At 53.9% G+C, this 20,242-nt stretch overlaps 1 protein-coding gene across 1 annotated transcript in view; it reads left to right on the top strand.

Annotated features, from left to right (window-relative positions):
* The first annotated feature begins 6,531 nt into the window (after positions 1–6,531).
* The window catches only part of ABCA13 (ATP binding cassette subfamily A member 13), a 233,896-nt gene continuing 220,185 nt past the window's right edge, over positions 6,532–20,242 (top strand). The window contains exon 1 of the mRNA XM_077861791.1: positions 6,532–7,495. Coding sequence (XP_077717917.1) covers positions 7,427–7,495 — 69 coding nt within the window. The 5' untranslated portion in view covers positions 6,532–7,426. The remainder of the gene's footprint in view (positions 7,496–20,242) is intronic.

The raw sequence follows: 20,242 nt of genomic DNA, 5'->3' as shown, positions 1-20,242 counted from the left end.
CAGTATAACACCCAGTCAGTCCGTTCTTGTAGCCTTCGCTACGTGGATTGTGTCCATTCCGGGCACGCATGGCTCAGGGGCCCAGGCTTCTCTGGCCGCGTTGCCCACAGAGCGCTTCCTGGCTCCCCGTTGCCCGGTGTCCCAGCTGTAGTGTCCCTGAGCTGCCGCTGCCACCTGCCAGGACCCAGGGATCTCCTGGCAGTGTCCTCTGGCTGGAGGCCCCCTTCCTGGAGTTTCACCCGCATGTCTGTTCCCACTTCCAGGATTTGGGCAGCATGGGAGGAGTCACCCCGGCTCCCAACAGAAAGGAGCCTCCTGCCATATGGGTCCTGGCTGGACGTCGAAGTCTCCACCCGAAAGTCTGCTCTGGGTACTTCTCAGGGTTCTCCAAGAGCTGGTGTCTACCTTCTGTGCAGGTGCTTGGGTTGCAATAGTGGAAGAGAAGGTGGAATGTGCTCAACCAGGGCATGGCGGCCTAGCTTCTCTCTCTCCTTGAGGCTTATTGATCTGAGAGAGAGAGAGAGAGAGAGCGCACAAGTGGAGCGACAGAGGGAGAATCTCAAGCAGCCTCGGCTGAGCAGGACCCTCGATCTCATGACCCTGGGATCATGACCTGAGCTGGAACCAAGAGTCAGATGCTTAAGTGGCTGCACCACCCAGCCCTCCCCGCCCCCACCCCCCATCCTGGCTTATAAGTAAAAGGGTCATAGACCAGATTTAAGGTAGAATAATTTGGAGGAATATTACTGCTTTTTGATTGGTTTTGTTTTCTAGGAGCTTCGATCAAGTTGTCTGAGGCAAGTGGATGGGATTGCTGGGGGAGAACAAGGGGAAGCTCCTCTGAGCCGGACCCTCGCCGCCCTGTCCCCCCCACAAGCAGCAACTGGGGTCCGAGTGTGCGGGACCGTGGAGCCTGGGAAGAAGCGGCCCTCCCGAGAACCAGCGCCCTCATGGCAGCAGAGTGGCGGAGAGGGCAGGGGGGTGGCAGGGGGTGGCAGCAGGGCACAGAGCCTGCCCCGGCCCCGGGCTGCCAGGAGCCTGCAAGTGTGGGGGGGGGGCCAGAACCGGGGGCACGGCCACCAGGGGGCAGCGGAGGGCGCATGGCGGGGACCAGGGGCCGCACAGGGAAGGCAGGAGGGCACCGCACAGTGACAGGTGCAGTGGCGCCAAGGCCTGGCCTCCCCCGAGATCGCAGGGTGGGAGCAGCAGGGTCCACAGCGGAGGGACTGGAAGAGACCTGGGGGTCCCTGTGGGGGAAAGCAGGGGCGGGGGAAGCGGGGAGGGTCCTGGTAGGGGGGATGCAGGGGGCGGGGGGGGGGGGGAGAGGGGAGGGTCCTCGTCAAGGCGGGGGCCATGGTTGGGGGCCGGAGCTGGGGACAGTGCGGAGCCTCCTGCAGGCAGGTCAGGCCACCCCCACCCCCACCACCCCCACCCTGTGTCGGTGTGAACAGGGATTGGCTTTCAGGGCTGCAGGTGCAGGAGCCAGGTGGGCTCCCCGCTGCGTCCTCCGGGGCCAGGGGTGCAGGTTTGCGCTGGGTTCAAGGTTAGTCGGGGTCGCAGGACTTGCTCAGGGGGAGCAGATGCCTTTAGGAGGCGAGCGTGCGCCTTCCCATCAGTTTTTTCTCTTGGAGCTGAGACACGTTGGAATTAAGGGTTTCGGTCAGAGCAAGAAGAGAAATTAATTCAGATGTAGGAGAAATAATTGAAATCAGCAAGATAGGATTTTAGGACAAGAGAAAGGTAAATTTTTAAAGTTACCCACAAAGTCACTTCTTTTTCAAGGCTTAGAAATCAGAATCATATAAGAAACAATCGGGCCACGAAAGTTCTATAAAGGATGACACTTTTTTTTTTAATTTACTTTTTTTTTTTTAAGGATGAAACTTCTAATTGCCCATTGTCTGTCATTTTAATGAAGCTTTTTAATGGAGACAAAGAGGCAATTTTACCTGAAAGTCTGGAATAATTCTACCTTTCCCCTGCATCACCATAACCTTTCAAAGGGACCAGCGGGCGTGCACGGTGATCTTCCACATTTCAAGTTCTGGGCTCGCTCCCCTGGGGCTGTGGGTGGCTCCTAGAGCGGTCCGGCCTCGCAGGAAAGGGTTGGGGTGCGTTGCAGCCGTGCTGGATGGAGCCAAGCTGGGCAGGAGGTGGGGGGTTCAGCCCCGAGGGCCTCTGCTCCCTGCCCCTGCGTTCAGGGCTCCTTCCCTGCTCCCGCCTGCCTGGCGCCCTGGCCGCCTTGCCAAGAAACAAACCTCAATTTGCAGGATGAGGTGAGGGTGGCAAAGCGCAGGTGCTGGGGCTAACCAGCACCCTGGTGCAGTGATTCGTGCCCGTGGCCCGCTGTCGGCTGCACAGACCATTCGTGACCCCGTGTCCACGCAGAGCGCCCGGTGTCCTCAGCCTGGGGGGTAACCGGGCAGCTGCGTGATCAGCATCCTGATCTACAGAGACCCTTCTGGCGACTCCGTGACTCCTCTGTGTCTTCCAGAGTTAACGGCCCTCCCTACGGGCCAAGGTGCAAGCGTGGACTGCGGAGTCCCTAGCCAGCCTCCTCTCCGGCGCGCAGGGCACCGCAGACCCGGCCTCCTTGTGAGCCTCCTGGGGTAGCAAGGGCCCCAGGCTGGGCCTCAGCAGCGCACCGCTGTCTGCTCCGGTGACGGGGCCAGGCTCCGAGGTCAAGGTGTGGGCAGGCTGCGTTCCTCCGGGCTCGCAGACGGTGTCCACGCGGACCTCCCTCCGGCGCGCCTGGGAAGAGAGTCACCTCTGGAGTCCCTGCCTCTCCTGGGGCACAGTCCTGTGGATCAGGGCCCCCAAGAACCACACTTAACCTTTATTACCTCCCTGGGGCCTCGCTCCCAAATCACCCCGGGGTTAGGGCTTCGGCATGGGAATTTGTGGGCACAGTTGGATCCGTGACTCCCTCCTTCTCTTTCTCCTTATGATGTTGCTTCTTTCTTTTTTTCTATCTTTCTTCTTTCTTTCTTTCTTTCTTTCTTTCTTTCTTTCTTTCTTTCTTTCGGGAGAGAGCACGAGCAGGGGGAGGGACAGAGGGAGAAGCAGACTCCCTGCTCAGCGGGGGTTCGATCCTACACCCTGTGATCCTGACCTGAGCCAAAGGCAGCTGCTCTGCAGGCTGAGGCACAGAAGGGCAGGGGGCAGAGGCCCTGAGAGGGCTGAACACCCCACCTCCTGCCCAGCTTGGCTCCATCCTGCTTGGCCGCAATGCACCCCAACCCTTTCCTTGCCAGGCCTGGACCGTGCTCTAGGAGCCAACCACAGCCCCAAAGGAGGGAGCCCAGCCCACCCCCTCCACACCCCGTAATGGGAGCCTCAGAAGAGTTCCCGCTTCCTGATTACTGCTGGGGCCGCTGCAAGAGGGGCTGAGGAGCTGCCCTCCTGGCTTTGCCCTCCTATTGGCACGGCGGCCTTTGAACCCCACACTCCCTCTGCACGCCGGCCACTGAAGGGAGGGGGGCTCGGGGGGGCCTCTGGGCAGCAGGCTGGGTCGGGGTGCTGGCGGGCAGCGAGCTGCCTCGTCACCCTAGGTACAGGCGTCACCCTAGGTGGAGGGTCACCCTAGGTAGAGGCGCCCTCGGGTGCCCACAACATATGTGATGCAAAGGGGCTCGTGCTCCTCCCTGGGGGGAGATTCTAGTCTTAGGATGAGGTGGAGGTGGCTGTGGGCCATTCCAGAGGTGCCTCCGTGGTCTCTCTGCACAGACGTGAGTCAGGTTTAGCTCAAAGGCTCTGGTCGCTCTGGGGGGCCTGGGGGGTGTTTGGGGGCTTCATCAGGACAGTCGTCATCTCCGGGGCGGGGGGAGGGGGGGTGGGCAGTAGTCTCTGGTTTCATTTGCCTGAGTTAAGAGGAAACCGGAAAGAAGAGCTTAGAGGAAAATGTAAGGCAAAAGTTAGTGCGTTCAAGCAGGTGGGCAGTCAAGGCCAGGTCTTGGGGTCTAGCAGGTGACAGGTCACGGCTCCTCCCTCACCAGCTCCGTCTACGTCTCTGTAGGGATGTCACCATTCCTTCCTCTGTGCACTGGTGGCAGCAGGAGGCCGCCGTGTCCCCGGCTGCTGCGGGAGCGCCGTGGGCTGGGGCAGATGGTAGAGCCCAGTGTCCTCCAAGGGACCTGTAGCCCCAGCAGGGGAGGGGGAGGCAGGCAGGGGGAGGAGGGAGGAGCCTCCGGAGAGAACTCTGCACACTTTGACCAAATGCCCACCTCCGGGCTTGGCACAGGGACGTTTGCATCCCGATCCCGCTCCTCACTTGGGGGCTTCATCAGGAGTGGGGCTCCCACTGTTTCCTAGGGCCCCCGCAGCAGAGTGGGGAGGGGCACCTGCGTTGGGGGACCTGGACTGGAAAAGAGAAATGCCTTTCTTCCCGCTCTGAGGCCTGTGGGGCACCGGTCCTGGCCACCGCTGTGCCCTGTGGTGGGGACAGTGGCTGCTCCCGCGCGGCGGGCCCAGGCCCTGGACGCTCTGGGTCGCTGCGCTGCGGCCTTCCCTGCACCCCTCCCACCCCCCAGCCCCCTATCCTACTGTTACCACCAGCACCTGGCAGCTTCTCAAGGCTCTTTGGGGTCCGAGAGAAGGGATGGGAAGGACAGGCCGGGGAGAGGCAGAGCAGTGCTGGTTCACAGCCTCAGGGCTTCCACGGCGGCACCTGCCACCTGCCGAGAAGACAGGCGGCCACTGTGGACGGTGAGCGCAGCTGTCAGCGCCCCGGGAACCAAGGCGACAGAACACTAACTTCTTTACAACCTGCAACCCAGTGAGAGTCCTCGGGGCCTCCCCTGGGATCCCTGGAGGGGCTCCCTCCCTCAGGGCCAGGTCCTTGGGGAGGCAGATAGGACACACACTCCCAGAGCAAGGAGGGGGTGAGGGGCTGCCGGTCAGCCTCTGGATGACGACCTCCGCCAGCAGGCGGGCGCTGGGACCCTAACCCCTGTCCACGTGTGTGTCCCTGTCCTTGTGTGCGGAGCGTGGGGACCGGGGGCGCCTTCCACGCTGCAGGGGCTCCAGGCAGGACGCCATGGAGTGGACGTGCCCGCCTCTGACGGCAGGAGGGACGAGCGCCAGCCACTGGGGAGGAGACCTCGGCCTTGGCTCCTCTAAGTGGGGCTCCAGGAGCCACTGCCCGATGTCCTGGGGGTCGTGGCGGGACGCCAGGTGGAAGGGGCGGGAGCATGGTCGGGCCTGTCAGGCTCCAAATGCAGACCTGTGCAGGGCACCGTAGGTTAGGGGGAGCCTGGCAAGACACCGGTGGCAAAATTCACTTAAAAAGTCATTTACTGCGATGCCTGGGGGGTCAGGGGTGGAGCATCTGCCTTCGGCTCAGGGCGTGACCTGGGGTCAAGGGATCGAGTCTCGCGTCGGGCTCCCTGCATGGAGCCTACTTCTCCCTCCACCTGTGTCTCTGCCTCTCTCTCTCTCTCTGGGTCTCTTATGAATAAATAAAATCTTTAAAAGACCATCCTTTATTGAGGTGAAATTCACGTAACAAAGAATCAACCATCTGAAAGTGAAGGATCAGTGCATTCCCCGCTTCTCCCTCGTTGCCTGCACTCGAAGGCACCTCTGCAGGCGCCCGGCTGGCCGGTGACTCTTGATCTCAGGGTCATGAGTTCCAGGCCCACGCTGGGCGGAGAGATTGCATGGAGATAAAGTCTTCGTCGGGAAGCCCACACCTACTTAAAGGACCCCCTGAACCCTCCCTTCCCAGGCTGTGGCACCTGCCGGGCTGCTTTCTACGCACAGGTGTGTCTATCCCGGACACGTCCATCTGTCCGGAGCATCCGGTGTGCACTGTTTCACCTGTTGGTCATTGTGAATAGTGCTGTCATGAGCGTGGATGCACACCTACTTGTTTGAATGTCTGTTTTGAATTATTTGGAGTATACACCTTGGATTGGAAATGCTAAAATATACCTTTTGAGGGTTGCCTGCATGGTTCAGTCGGTTGAGTGTCTGACTCTGGGTTTCAGCTTAGGTCATGAGCTCAGAGTCGTGAGATGGAGCTTGCGAGTCTCTCTCCTTCTGCACCTCTATGCGCAGCTGTCCTATAAAATAAAAAAAATAAGATAACATAAGATAAGAGCTCCTTGAATGTTGGCAAACTGCTCTGGGTAGCAGCCCCCGCCCCCCAAGCCCCTGTGCTGTCAACTCTTTCGTGGCACTCTCCCACGAAAGCAGAGAGTGGAATCACACGCATGTATGCAAAAATACTGGCTGCTATGAACATTAAATAGAAAAAAACAAAACAAAAAACCCAACCCCATAGCTGGGGGCTTTGCTTTGTGCTAGAGCTAAGAAAAGTAATAATAAGGACAGTGCCCGTAATGCATTACCTGCGGAGGGAGCCCGCGATGCCTCTGGAACATGATGGGATTGGAGGTGGTGAAGCCAGGGGACCCCGTGGCGCTGGGGTCTGTGCGCTGGGCCCCACCTTGCCCGGGACGGCCTTCCCTCTAGTGCTGCCCGACATGTAAGAAATTTTTAAATAATGTTCTTTAAAAAAAAAAAAAAAAGGCATATGGGATAGTTGAGTCAATCCTTTGCTGAAGCCTATGTCCCTGTTTCCTGTTGCAAAAGCCCCCGATGGAGCCTTCGTAGCTTGTGGAAATTGCTTTATGACTTGGAAGACCACAGGCCCTGGTTGCCTGACATTCCTCTGACCACAGCAGGGGCCACAGGAACCCGGAGCCCCGGCCTCTGGGACGGTGGAGCAATGGGCACGCAGCCGCCTGCAGCTGGTAGTGTGTGCAAGAATCCCGGGGGGGCCCACAGGCCTGCTGAGCCTGGTGCTCGGGCACGGCTGCCCCAGGGTGCTCTGCCAGGGGCCTTTGTCCTGGGCGAGCGCCCCGCGTTCCTGTCCCAGCAGTCCTCCAGGGTTTGCTCACAAGCCCCAGGGCCTGATGGGACCCCTGCTCTGCCTGCCCTGCCTCCGCCTGACGCATGGACCCCCGGGGGCACACGGGGAGGGGTGCAGCAGCCCGGCTGACCTGGAGCCTAACCACCCTGCTCTCCACGGGGGAGATCCACGCAGCTCCCACCTCCTTCCCCCTGCCAGGGGACCTCCCACCTGGGAAAGCTTCCGGCCAGGACTCGTGTGACAGCTGGCGAGTCCGGGAAGGGAGGAAGAGTCACTTGCCACTGGCAAGGGCAGCGAGGGCGCCCCAGTTGGGTGCGCTCGTGGAGACGCGCAGGAAAGGGCCCCAGGCCGCCCCGTAACCCAGCCCCCAACACCGGGCACAGGGAAAGGGCAGGATTTCCCAAGGGACGCAGAACAAGAGGGACATCCGATGCCCGCCACCATAATCTGTCTTGCATCATTCACTTTTGTTGAGGTTGACTAATGCGGGCGGGCTCTGGTCCAGGCCCAGGGATATAAGGTGGCAGGGGCCTGCCCGGAGCAGCAGGCGGCATGGGGCCGGCGGGGCGCCAGTTCGGAGCCCTGCTCTGGAAGAATTGGCTCTGCAGAGTCCGGCAGCCGGTGAGTGCAGCGTGCCTCCCGTCCGAGGGAGGGCGAGGGCACAGAGGAGGTGGGAGCCGCTGGGGGGCCCCTGCAGGGACCTGGGGAGGCCGGTGGCAGAGTCAGAACCTGCCTCAGGGCCACAGGAGCCCCACCGTCCCACCGCGGGCAAATCCAGGCGGTGCGTCTTGTCACAACAAGGCTAGGAGAGAAATACCCACCTCAACTAAACTAAAGGGGGGATTTGGACCCTAGTGTTTTGGGGCCTCCACAGACCCCTCTGGTGGAAGGGACGGGCACACCTAGCATGTTACAGGCAGCGACCCCCGCCCCCAGGCAGGAGGCTGCAGGGCCTGTGCCCTCGGTGCCAGTTCTCAGCCTCCTGGAAATGCATCCCAGCGACACTGCAAGGTGTTCCTGAGCGGCTCAGAATTGCCCAAACCAGCCTCGTGCTGCTGTTACAGAAGCGTTTTCATGATGCAGAAATCGCCGATGCATCCCCAGGAGGCCCTCTGCTGTATTTCTAACCCCGCCACATTGAACGGCACCCCGGTGAGTGTCATGTCCAGCAGCGGTGGAGCTGCAGCTGTGGCTACAGACTTTTCAGATTATTTATTTATTTATTTATTTATTTATTTATTTATTTATTTAATTAATTTATTCAGGGAGACAGAGAGAGAGGCAGAGACAGGCAGAGGAAGAAGCAGGCTCCATGCAGGAAGCCCGATGTGGGACTCGATCCCTGGTCCCCAGGATCACACTCCGGGCTGCAAGCAGCGCTAGACCGCTGCGCCATCAGGGCAGCCCAACTTTTCAGATTTTAAGGTCTGCATGCGGCACGTAGGGTTTTCCCATTGCCCCCTTCTTCCCTTTAAAGAAACTCAGTAACTGGCGTTGAATCTCATTTTGCTGATTTCTCATTATCGAGAGCCTTCTTTCTTCCTCCAAATATGGTGAATGTCAAAAGGGTGATTTCTTTCTCAGGCAGAGGCCTTCAGGATTCACAGGACTTCAGTCGGAAATTTGCAGGAAAGTGTTAAGATCAGGAACTGACAGGGATGAGCACTGGGTGTTATTCTATATGTTGGCAAATTGAACAGCAATACAAAATAAATTTATAAAAAAAATTTAAAAAAAGATCAGGAACTGACAAGCAGGGCTTCTGTGCTTTATTGTTTATGTGTTGGCGTCTGCCTAGGTGTTTTTCAATGCACGAACACCGGGTTTTATTGCCACGTGGCCTGTAAGCCGTATTTTACCAACATAAGTTCTAAGGAACTGAGCCTACTTTTCTGTGGAAGAACGTGACGGGTGGGAGTTCGTTTGCCGCGTGGCACAATTTCTGCTTCGGGCAGGCACCGGGACTGTGTGCCCTGCAGCATCGGGAGTTCTGGTGGTTCAAACACAGTCAAGGTGCTTAGTGCTGCTGAGCTGAGTACACCTCCGGTTAGAAATATCTAACTCGCTGATTTATCTGATGCGGCTCCTTAAGCGCTGTCCTGTATCCTGCCCTTTGCCTCCTTCTTCTCTGTAGTATTTGTGACCCCACAGCATCCCACAGATTCACGGATTCGCGGATTGACGGATTTGTGAGCTCGCTCCGGAGCCTGCCTCGGTATCTCAGATCCACAGGAGCAGGGGGTTTTGTTCTGACTCGTTCGCCAGCGTATTCAGCTAGGCCCAGGCTGTACCTGGCACAAAACAGGTGGACAGTACATACTGGTTGAGAAAGTGAAGGAAGGGAGGAATCGGTATTTCCGGCATCTCTGCTGGGTGCTAGATGCTGGGCGAGCCAGACCGACGGGTGCCCTGCCCTCAAGGAGCTGTAGCTCGGGACATGGAAAACAGGGGATCAAGTACCTATAAAATGAGCCTGCCTCTGAGGCTCGATCCTGCAGATGGGGAGGGAGTGGTACCTGCACGAGGTTATTCAGCAGGGCCTGCTCGGGCAGCAACCCCGTGGGGGGCAGGAATCACATAGCCTGGAACAGTGTTTCCTAGTCGATAAGAAGTGGGCTTTGGGGCTCTGTAGGGTGAACGAACGCACTGAAGGAGCCATTCACAGGGGAGCAAATGGAACCACACCCCTGGTGAGGGGCGTCCGGGGCTCCGCGGGCTTGGTTTCAGCTCAGGTCATGATCTCGGGGTTTTAGGATTGAGCTTCCGAGTGTCGCTCAGCAAGAAGTTGGCTTCTCTCTTGGTCTCTCCTGCTCTGAAATAAATAAGTTAATGTTTTAAAAAAATACAACTCACACGTATATTTCCTTTAAAAAACATAATTTTTATACACATGAATTTATATACGCACTTTTACGTTTCATCTTCATTTCATTATATTTTATTATTGTAGTTCTTTAAGAAAACGCTTTACTATGGACCCTTGAGACAGACAAAGATAGAATAGTGTAGAATGGATGAATGGTTACCCCTTGTTTTTATCCTCATACTTAGCTTCAGAAATTGCTGACTTTCTACTCTCCTTGGGGAAAAAAATTTACTTGAAACAGGAGACTGTTTTTACAACCATTTAAATATCATTTATTTTTTCTCTTGATTTTTAAATTTATTTTTTATTTTTTTGTTTTTTAAATTTTTTTATGTTTTTATTTTTTTTTAATTTTTTTTAATTTTTATTTATTTATGATAGTCACACAGAGAGAAAGAGAGAGAGGCAGAGACACAGGCAGAGGGAGAAGCAGGCTCCACACACTAGGAGCCCGATGTGGGATTCGATCCCGGGTCTCCAGAATCGCGCCCTGGGCCAAAGGCAGGCGCCAAACCGCTGCGCCACCCAGGGATCCCTATGTTTTTATTTTTTAAAAAAGATTTTATGTATTTATTTGAGAGAGAGAGACAGAACACAAATGAGAGGAGCAGAGAGAGAGGGAGAAGCAGCCTCCCCGCTGAGCAAGGAGCCCGATGTAGGGCTCGATCCTAGGACCCTGAGATCATGACCTGAGCCAAAGGCAGACGCTTAACCCACTGAGCCACGCAGGTGCCTACTCCTGATTTTTAAAAAGGATTTAAAAAAAATAAAATTAAAAAAAATAAAAAGGATTTTATTTATTTATTTTAGAGAGAGAGAGAGAGAGAGAGGGAGAGCGTGAGCGGGGGAGGGGCAGAGGAAGAGAGAGAGAGAGACTCTTAAGCAGACTCTGCGCTGAGTGTAGAGGCTGATGCAGGGCTGGGTCTTGTGACCCTGAGATCATGACCTCCGCCGACATCAAGAGTCGGGTGCTTAACTGACGGAGCCCCCAATGCTCTCTCCTGATCTTTGTCTGTTGCACAGAGGACACTTTAACAATGAGGAGCCCTTTAAAAATGTCGTTCTCCTAATGTGGCTGCTACTTCTTTGGTCTTTTCTTGTCGTTGGTCATATGCAATGTGCTATTTTCACATAATTGAAACCATAGCCTTTTGCTTTTTGCTTTCACTTAACATGGAGGACCAACATTTTGAACGTTTCTGTTTGGCCTTCATATTGAATGGTTTTATCACAAAATAGTTCATCAGTTGGATGCACATAATTTATTCAAGCGTCTGCTTACCCTGGACTGTAAGGTTCCTCCTGGTTCTTACCAGTCAGGCCTGACATCTTTGTTATGCATGAGGGACACATCTTGGGCTAGGTCATTCCTCTTGAATTAATTCCCTGGAGCTGGTTTCTGGGTCAGAGGCACTGGGCTGAGCACATCCAGAGCCGGCGCCCCAGGAGCACCCGCATGGGCCATCCGCAAGCAAGCTGGCCAACGGTGGCAAACGGCCCAGGGCCTCCGGCCAGGAGCCCTGCTGCGCAAGTCTGTCTGCGTGCTTTCACATTTCATTTTAACTGTAAATGAGTCTGATGCAACACTCCTCACTTTAATAATGTAATAACAGGGACGCCCGGGGGGCTCAGATGTTGAGCATCTGCCTTCGGCCCAGGGCGTGACCCCGGGGCCCCGGATCGAGTCCCATATCGGGCTCCCCGCAGGGAGCCTGCCTCTCCCTCTGCCTCTGTTTCTGCCTGTCTCTCTGGGTCTCTCATGGATAAATACAATCTTTTTAAAAATCATGTAATAACAACAACAAGAAGAAAGAATGGAAACCAAGTGTCTGCTGCTGGATGTCTCCTCGTGCTGCATCTCTTGGGGGTTTCTGGGTTTTGTGAAGAGCGGGGCTGACCCGTCACCTGCACAGTGGACGGCGCTGCTCCGCCACTCCGCCCCCCCGCCCCCCACCCAGGGGCCCCTGCACGAGCAGGACATAGGACCGTGCTCGGCTCTGTGGGGCCTGCGGGCCTCCTACACCAGGCCGGCATTGGCCCGAGCTGCCAGGGTCGCTCCACCAGGACCGCCAGGCCTGGTCCAACAGGGAGCTCCCGCCTGCCGCCGGGCCTCGGCCACCGCATAAGGCGCCGTGCCCCGTCCCAGGCCCGGGGCACGTGTCGCCGGGCGTGGCCGCTTCCGTCACAGGCGAGGGCTGTTCCTTCGGGCCGGCTCCCAGGAAGCCCTGGGGCTGAGTTGGTGCCGCCCCCTCGGGCTCCCGCTCAGCACGAAGCCGGACTCCCTCCCACAGGGGTGCCCTGGGGAGCCCCCCACCCCGGGCCCAACATCCGAGGGCCGTGTCAGCAGGAGCACCGGGCTTCCTCTGAAGAACCAGTTCCCGAGCCGAGCGCCAGCGACCTCAAGCCGCGGAGCTTTTGTGCACGAGCTTGTGTTTTCCTTGCACGAGATCTTTGCATTTTTGTCCTGCTACCAAGCTCACCTGGGGCCAAGGAATAGTTGCCCTTCGGAAACAGTCTCCTGCCACGATTCTGGGTTCCTCTGAAATTGCAGGAAGTCCTGGCTTTCCAATCCCAGGAGTAAGTAGCTCTTACTTCTTCTGGAAATTGTTTCGATCTTAGAGGCGGACAGACGCTGGCTGCTTTTGTGTCATTACAACCCACCGATTTCTTGTTGCCAGATTGACTGCAAAGATCCATAAGAGCCTTGATTGGAACCGGAGGGCCAGAGGTCAGGAGCTGACCCCTTTGCTGGCAGCTTGAATAAAAGACCAAAGGCTGGCTCTTGACAATAGGCTGCGTTGTACGCAGGGCCGCCCCGCCGGCTCAGTCAGTGGAGCACGGGGCTCCTGATCTCGGGTTGGGAGTTCGAGTCTGCTGGCTGTAGAGATTAGGTAAAAATAAAATTAAAAAAAAAATAGCAGAGTAGCTTTATATTACAGGAGATGAGACTGTTCAAACGTGAACTATATGCACAGACTGACGTTGCACGTGCTGCTGAAGGGATCAGGGATCTAAGAACCTCTACGTGCTTTGATGGTTTGAAAAAAGTTAAAAGTCACGGCCATGGAATCCTGGTCCTGAAGAAGGTGGCGGAGAGTCATTTACCAATATTGTCTCGCCTGGGGGCCTGAGCAAGTGAGGCCTGTCCTGGGACAGTGCGGGCCCTGGCCCTCGGGGAGGAGGCCGGCCACCCCGAGGTCACGCGGGGTCAGGGAAGGTTGGTCAGGTGCGTCTCAGCTTACTTAGCACGGTGGTCCAGGAAAAGCACTCAGAAGTGAATTACTTATATTCCCCAAATGAATGAGAACATATAATGTTTATCCTTAGTGAAAGGGAATATAAGGGAAGGGAGAAGAAATGTGTGGGAAATATCAGAAAGGGAGACAGAACGTAAAGACTGCTAACTCTGGGAAACGAACTAGGGGTGGTAGAAGGGGAGGAGGGCGGGGGGTGGGAGTGAATGGGTGACGGGCACTGAGGGGGGCACTTGACGAGATGAGCACTGGGTGTTATTCTGTATGTTGGTAAATTGAACACCAATAAAAATAAATTAAAAACATTAAAAAAAAAAAGAAGTGAATTACTGAAAAGCAGACGCCTCTCTGTATCTTTAGAAGGGACACACGCTGTGTGGGTTTGTTTGCTTTGCTCCTGGTCACATGCGCCATACCAGCAGGGCCCTTTCTTTCATTTAGATGATTCTTCCCGTACTCCCAATTCCTACCCTCAGCTTCCCCTTCCCCCAGGCTGTCTCCGGGTGCTCCATGGAGCAGAGCACACGGGCCAGCTCTGAAGGGCAGCGCGCGCTCCTGGAACAGGGTCTTGTCATATTCAGAGTTTTGCTCACTGTAGGCCTGGGTTTAAGGATGCGAGAGTATCCAGTCTGTTGTTCTTTCATTTGTTCTTTCTTTTTTTTCTTTTTTAAAAATGTTATTTATTGAGGGCAGCCCCGGTGGTGCAGCGGTTTAGTGCCGCCTGCAGCCCAGAGCCTGATCCTGGAGGCCCGGGATCGAGTCTCACGTCGGGCTCCCTGCATGGAGCCTGCTTCTCCCTCTGCCTGTGTCTCTGCCTCTCTCCCTCTCTCTCTGTCTCTCATGAATAAATAAATAAAATCTTTAAAAAATGTTATTTATTGAGAGAGAGAGGTTGGGGGGCAGGGGACAGAGGGACAAGCAGACTGACTCCCTGTTGAGTGTAGATTCCAACAGGCGCTTTATCTTAGGGCCCTGAGATCGTGACCTGAGCTGAAATCAAGACTCTGAGGCTTAACGGACTGAGCCACCCAGGTGCCCCTGGTTCTGGAAGATTTCCATCAGAATGGTGAATTTGTGTGACTCCCATGAAAAAACAAAAAACAAAAGCAACAACAACCAAACCACCAAAACCCAAAAAGGGAGCCCTCTTCTTCCCAGGGAGGTGTTTCCTCCCTACTCAGGAATGTGAGTCCTAGGAAACCTGGAGTTTCCCCGGGTTTATTTACTTTGACCTCACATAAGCCTGGGTTTCCAATTACAAGAAAGATTAACCAAACAAAACCAAACAAAACCAACCTCCTGGAAATAATAAGGCCAGAGACCGGGGCAAGGGGGCACCTCAGGCTTGTTTCAGGAGATTATACTGGAGGCCCAGGGTGGGTCCTGGGGACCCTGCAGATTGAGGAGCATTGATTTTGTCACCCTGGGGCTCTGAGGTCGGCTCTGCCTTTGCCACTCAGCCGCCGGCCCTCCCTGCTGGTGTCCCAGAAGAGGTAGCCAGGGCTTGTCCCCAGGTGGTGCTCACAGGTACCTGTCACCCTGTGGGTTCAGAGCTGGAGATCCTGGCCATCTGACCCGTGCACCAGAGAGCCCCCTTCTGTAAACAATCCCTCTTGGGGATGAGGGGGACGGGGCAAGGAGGTGTGTGCCCGCCACCCATCCTGATCTCTGTCCCAGACGTAGGGATCCAGGCAGAGTGTGGGTCACGAGGCTGCTCGGAGGGACCCACAGAGGAAGGTCAAACAGGGAGGATCTGCGAGCCCGGGCTCTTTCCTCCACCCCAGGCCTTTCCTGCGTCCTTCCCTCCGCCAACCAGCACATCCTAGCTTCCCCAGCCGGGCCCCCAGGCCTGTGTGGTCTTCCCCACACCCCTGCAGGGCAGGACGTCTCAGTCCCACCTCACGGTTGATGGAGGCTGAGAGCACCCGGGGCACGGGGACCGTGGTGGCAGCAGGCTCACGCCCGCCTGGCAGGACACTGCGGAGCTCCTTCCTGCTTGGCCAGGTTGGGGCTGGTCACCTGCACGCCCCACCTGGGTCTCTGTGCCGCCGGGGGCTGCTGTCGCGGGGGCTCCCTTGTTGCCAGCAAGCAGGGCCTTGCCAACGTGAATGTGCCCCCTTTCGTCACGTTGTATGAAACATGACCTTCGTGCGAGGCAGGCCGGCCCACCCCAAACACAATGGGGTTACAATGAATTCCAAATGGTGACGTCTGAGCCAGAGGCACGCACACTGTTCCGAAGGGCTGTGCGAGGCACGTGGCACCCGTGGTGGCCTGTGTGGGTGCGGGTGGTCTGTGCTGCAGGGCTTCCCGCACGGCCAGGGGTGTGTTGAGGGTCATCTAACCTGCTCTTTTGAGAGGTTTGTATAAAAAGGAACATGTTTATATGGATTTTCCCTTATGAAAATTGCCCACAGGGGCGCCGGGCTGGCTCCGTCGGTGGAGCATGTGACTCTTGATCGCGCAGTGGGGAGTTTGAGCCCCGTGTTGGGGGTAGAGATTACTTAAAAATAAAATCTTTGGGCAGCCCAGGGGGCTCAGCGGTTTAGCGCCGCCTTCGGCCCAGGGTGTGACCCAGGGGTCCTGGGATCGAGTCCCACGTCGGGCTCCCTGCAGGGAGCCTGCTTCTCCCTCTGCCTGTGTCTCTGCCTCTCTCTGTGTCTCATGAATAAATAAATAAAATCTTTAAAAATAAATAAAATATAAATAAATAAATAAATAAATAAATAAATAAATAAATAAAATCTTTAAGAAAATAATAAATGGCCGGTTCAATTCTTTTCCACTTGTGTAGTTAGGAGGCTGGTGAATTTCTCCTGTGGTTTGGTTGTTGAGACCTTGATGGCAAGTACCTCCTCCTCGCCCCAGGTAGCTGTCCTCCGTCTTCCTTCCTGCCTTTTTTTTTTTTTTTTTGAAGATGTTATTTATTTATCTGGCGGAGAGAGAGCATGCACACAGCACCCAGCTAGGTCCAGGCCCAGGCGCTTCCCTGACGGAGCCACCGGGCCCAGCCGCCCTTGCCTCTGTTTCTGTACGTGTACCGCCCGGTGTAGTCTGTGTATCTTAAAGTATCACCTTTCCTTTTCCTTTGAAATAGGTCTTTTATGGTTTCAAACCTGCAGGAAGTATGTTTTACTTACCGACAGGTTTGACCAACAGTCTACTTGCTTCTGGTTTCGCTCGATTTGAGTTTGCTCTGTTTGGACTTCCATCTACTTAAAACACACCCGGGGGGACTCTGCGGAGCTTCAGTTTGTCAAGGTCATCTCAGGATGCTGGGCCGGAGCTCGCTGCCCCCGGCTGCCCCTGGCTGCCCCCTGCCTCGTGCAGTGGCCCTCCCTGCCTGTGCTAGCCGGAAGGTCACTGTGTCATGTGTTTCCAAGCGTGCTTGAGCCTGTGCTGGGAGACCCAGCGTAGGTACTGAGTGAACATTTAAGACACGAGTGTTTTTCAACACGAAGCTCAAAAATTCGTAAGAGCAGATGACACGGGGAGGCGAGAGAGCGAGGCCGCGGGTGGCTTGGGCCTGGTGGCTGCGGGTGCCCTAGCTGGGGGGGACCTGGGCCAGCGAGGCGCCGGGCTCCTTGGCTCCAGCCGGGGTCGTGGGGCCCCACTGCCACGCGGTGTTTTGCAGCAGGACCTCATAGAGCCTCGGGGACGGCCCAGGCCCCAAGAGCACAGCGAATGTCATGCTCCCGCCTGTCTGTGTCCGGCCAGGGGGCTCCTGGCTCAGCTCTGCTTCCTTCCCTGACGCCCTGGGCCCCAGGGAGCTGCCCCCCCGGCTCGGCCTTGGGGCTTAGCCCCCCCCCCCCAGCCTCTGCCCTCCCGAGTCCCGGACACTGTGCCTTCCCACGGACGGTTTCCATTGGCCCGAAGCGCAGGCCCGAGGCCCTGTCTGCCGCCTGGGAACTAGGCCAGGGGACCGAGCCCGGTGCGCAACCTGGCACCAAGCGGCCTCGCTGGTTGTAGGAGGCGGGACGGATGCTGCACGTGGGCCTGTGGACACCAGCTGCGGCCAGGCTGTGAGGACGGCTCCAGCTCACCCGGGCGTTTCCACAAAAGCCTGTGCACAGACGCCCCCACGGACGCCCCCACGGATGCCCCCATGGATGCTCCCACAGACGCTCCCACGGCGCGTGCTGCATCTTAGCAGGCGGGACTGGGCCGAGGGTGTTGCCCCAGTGCCTGACACTCGCTTTGCACCTCCTGATGAAGGGATGAAGGAAGGAAGGAAGGAAGGAATGAGTGAAAAAGTACACTGACTCTTATTATTATTCCAGTGCAAAACAATTTAATGATCAATTCTCCTGGCTTTTTGCATGACTGCCATTTTTTTGTTGTTGTTCACGAATAATGGAAGCATTCCTCTCAATTCCTGCATATAATTACCTTCTCAAAAACTGTTAGCTTGAGGGGCGCCCAGGGGCTCAGGGGTTCAGCGTCTGCCTTCAGCCCAGGGCGTGACCCCAGACATCGGGCTCCCTGCATGGAGCCTGCTCCTCCCTCTGCCTGGGTCTCTGCCTCTCTCTGTGTCTCTCACGAATAAATAAAATCTTTAAAAAAAAACTGTTAGCTTGAACCTTTTAAATTTAAATTTAATTTAAAAAATAGTTTATTTATCTATCTATTTATTTGAGAGAGAGGGCGAGAGCACGAGCGGGGGCAGGAGCAGAGGGTGAGGGACAAGCGGACTTGGTGCTGAGCATAAAGCTCGCCGGGGCCTCCGTCCCGGGACCCTGAGGTCTGACCTGAGCTGAAACAAGTCAGATGCTCAACCGACTGAGCCACCCAGACGCCCTGCACCTTCTTTATAGGCTCAAACCAATGTCATATAGATAAATTAATATGGTTCAACTTATTATATGGTTGTCGAAGTGTGTGGTCATATAATTTGTTCGTCTTCAGATATATTAATGTCATCAGGTTGTTTTCTAAAGTTCCCACCAACACTTGGTGGTGTCAGATTGTTTAGTTTTTCCCAAACTACAGGCTGTAAAATGGTGTCTAGTTGGCGTTGGACTTGTACCTCCCTAAGGTCTGCCCACATCGAGCTTCCGCAAGGTGTTCGTAAATCGCTCCCATCAGCTCGGATCCTTTGAGTGTTTTCTGCTGGGTAGTTGTTCTTCGCATTGATTTGTAGGAACGTGTAGATATTCTGGATACGATGTCAATTATATATGCTGAGGCAGATTCTTCACTTCTGCGCCTTGTCTCACTTTATAAAGTAGCTTTTCTGGGGCACCTGGGGGGCTCAGGCGGTGAAGCGTCTGCCTTTGGCTGAGGTTGGTGATCTCAGGGTCTTGGGATCGAGTCCCGAATCAGGGTCCTTCTGCTTCTTCCCCTCTCTCCCTCTCTTTCTGTATTTTATGAATACATAAATAGAATCTTTAAAAAAATAGTTTTTCTGGGGGTGCCTGGCTGGCTCAGTTGGTAGAGCATGGGGCTCTTGACCTCATGGTTGTGAGTTCAATTCCCAGGTGGGGTGTGGAGATGACTTAAAAATAAAATCTTAAAAAAATAGATTTCTCCAATAAAAAATAAATTTATTATTAAAAAAATAGATTTCTGAGGAACAGAGATTTTAATTTTAATATGGCTTTAATTTTCCTTTGTTGTTCATGCTTTTTTCTTTCTTCTTAAGACAGACAAGACATGCTCTATGTGTTCTTGTTAACATTTTAGCTTCTTTTTCTCATTTTTTCTAGGATGAGAGCTCAGGACTGAATCCCTCCCTCCCCCACTCCCCTACTCAACAGATCACCAATGACCTGGCACGTGTTCTGAGAAGTTTTTCTCCCGTTGGTCCACTGGCCACCTTTTTCCCATATGACATTTCCGACATGCTGGCTTCTGTTCCTGGCTCCATCTGCCTTTCTTCGGGTTAGGCTCTGCACGTTGAGCTAATAGCACACAGTCCTCCCATCATTTTATAGGAAGTCTTGATATGTGGGAGGACAAATCCTTTCAACCTGTTGGTGAAAATTGTCTTGAATATTGACCTTCGTTCTCCCAGATTCGTTCTAGAACCAGCTCATTAAAATTGGTATCAGCAAAATCAAAATACAACAAGCAAAAACCTGTTGGAATCCCACTGGAATTGCACAGAAGGCATAGATTAGTTTGGGCAGAATTAACAGCTTTCTGTTACTGAAGTTTCTAATGCATTGAGAATGTTCATCTGTTCATTTATTTAGTTTCTCTCAGGTGTCTTTCAATAAAGTTCATGATTTTATTCATCAAATAATTGCATGTATTTTGGTTAGATTTTGTTCCCAAGGTCCTTAATACTTTTATTCATAATATTAGTGACATCTTACTTAAAAAAAATACATTTTCTAGGTGATTTTTGCTGGTGTAGGGAATTATTGTGAGACAAGTATTGAACTTTCTCCTATGAAAGTAAATTTGTAATTTCTTTTTTTTTTTCTTAAGATTTTATTTTAGGGGGATCCCTGGGTGGCACAGCGGTTTAGCGTCTGCCTTTGGTCCAGGGCGCGATCCTGGAGTCCCGGGATCAAGTCCCACGTCAGGCTCCCGGTGCATGGAGCCTGCTTCTCCCTCTACCTATATTTCTGCCTCTCTCTCTCTCTCTATGTCTATCATAAATAAATAAATCTTTAAAAAAAAAAGATTTTATTTTAAAGTAATCTCTACACCAAACATGGGGCTTGAACTCATGACCCTGAGATTAATAGTTTCTTGCTCTACCAACTGAGCCAGCCAAGGTGCTGCTAAAGGTCTCCTTCTGCATTTCTGTCACTTGTTTTATATTTCTTGAGGATATTTAATAGGTTTATAAATGCATACAATTATTGCATCTTCCTATTCTATAACTTCTGTTATTACATAGTGATCTTTCCTATACCTAAAAATGTTGTCTTAAATCCTCTTGTCTGATTTGACCAGCTAATTTTAATATTTACCTAGTGTGTCTTTTTCAACTCTTTTTAAAAAATAAATCTTTGTTTTTTTTTAAATTAATTTATATATTTATTTATTATAATTTATTTTTTAAAAGTAGGTTCCACACCCAACGTGGGGCTCAAACTTACAACCCTGCAATCAAGAGTCAATGCTCTTCCTAGTGAGCCAAGCAGACACCCTCTTTTTCATCTCTTTACTTCAACCAGTTTGTGTCCTTATATTTTAATTTTATCTGTTCCAAGTAACATAAAGTTTTCTTAAATGAAGCCTGAATATTCTTGTCTTTCAAACAGTGAGTTTAATCCAAGCATTTATTGAAACTTA

Source organism: Canis aureus, chromosome 21, assembly GCF_053574225.1.
Source record: "Canis aureus isolate CA01 chromosome 21, VMU_Caureus_v.1.0, whole genome shotgun sequence".
NCBI lineage: Eukaryota > Metazoa > Chordata > Mammalia > Carnivora > Canidae > Canis > Canis aureus.
Note: the sequence above shows the minus strand (reverse complement) of the source record. Positions and strands in the feature narration are given on the sequence as shown.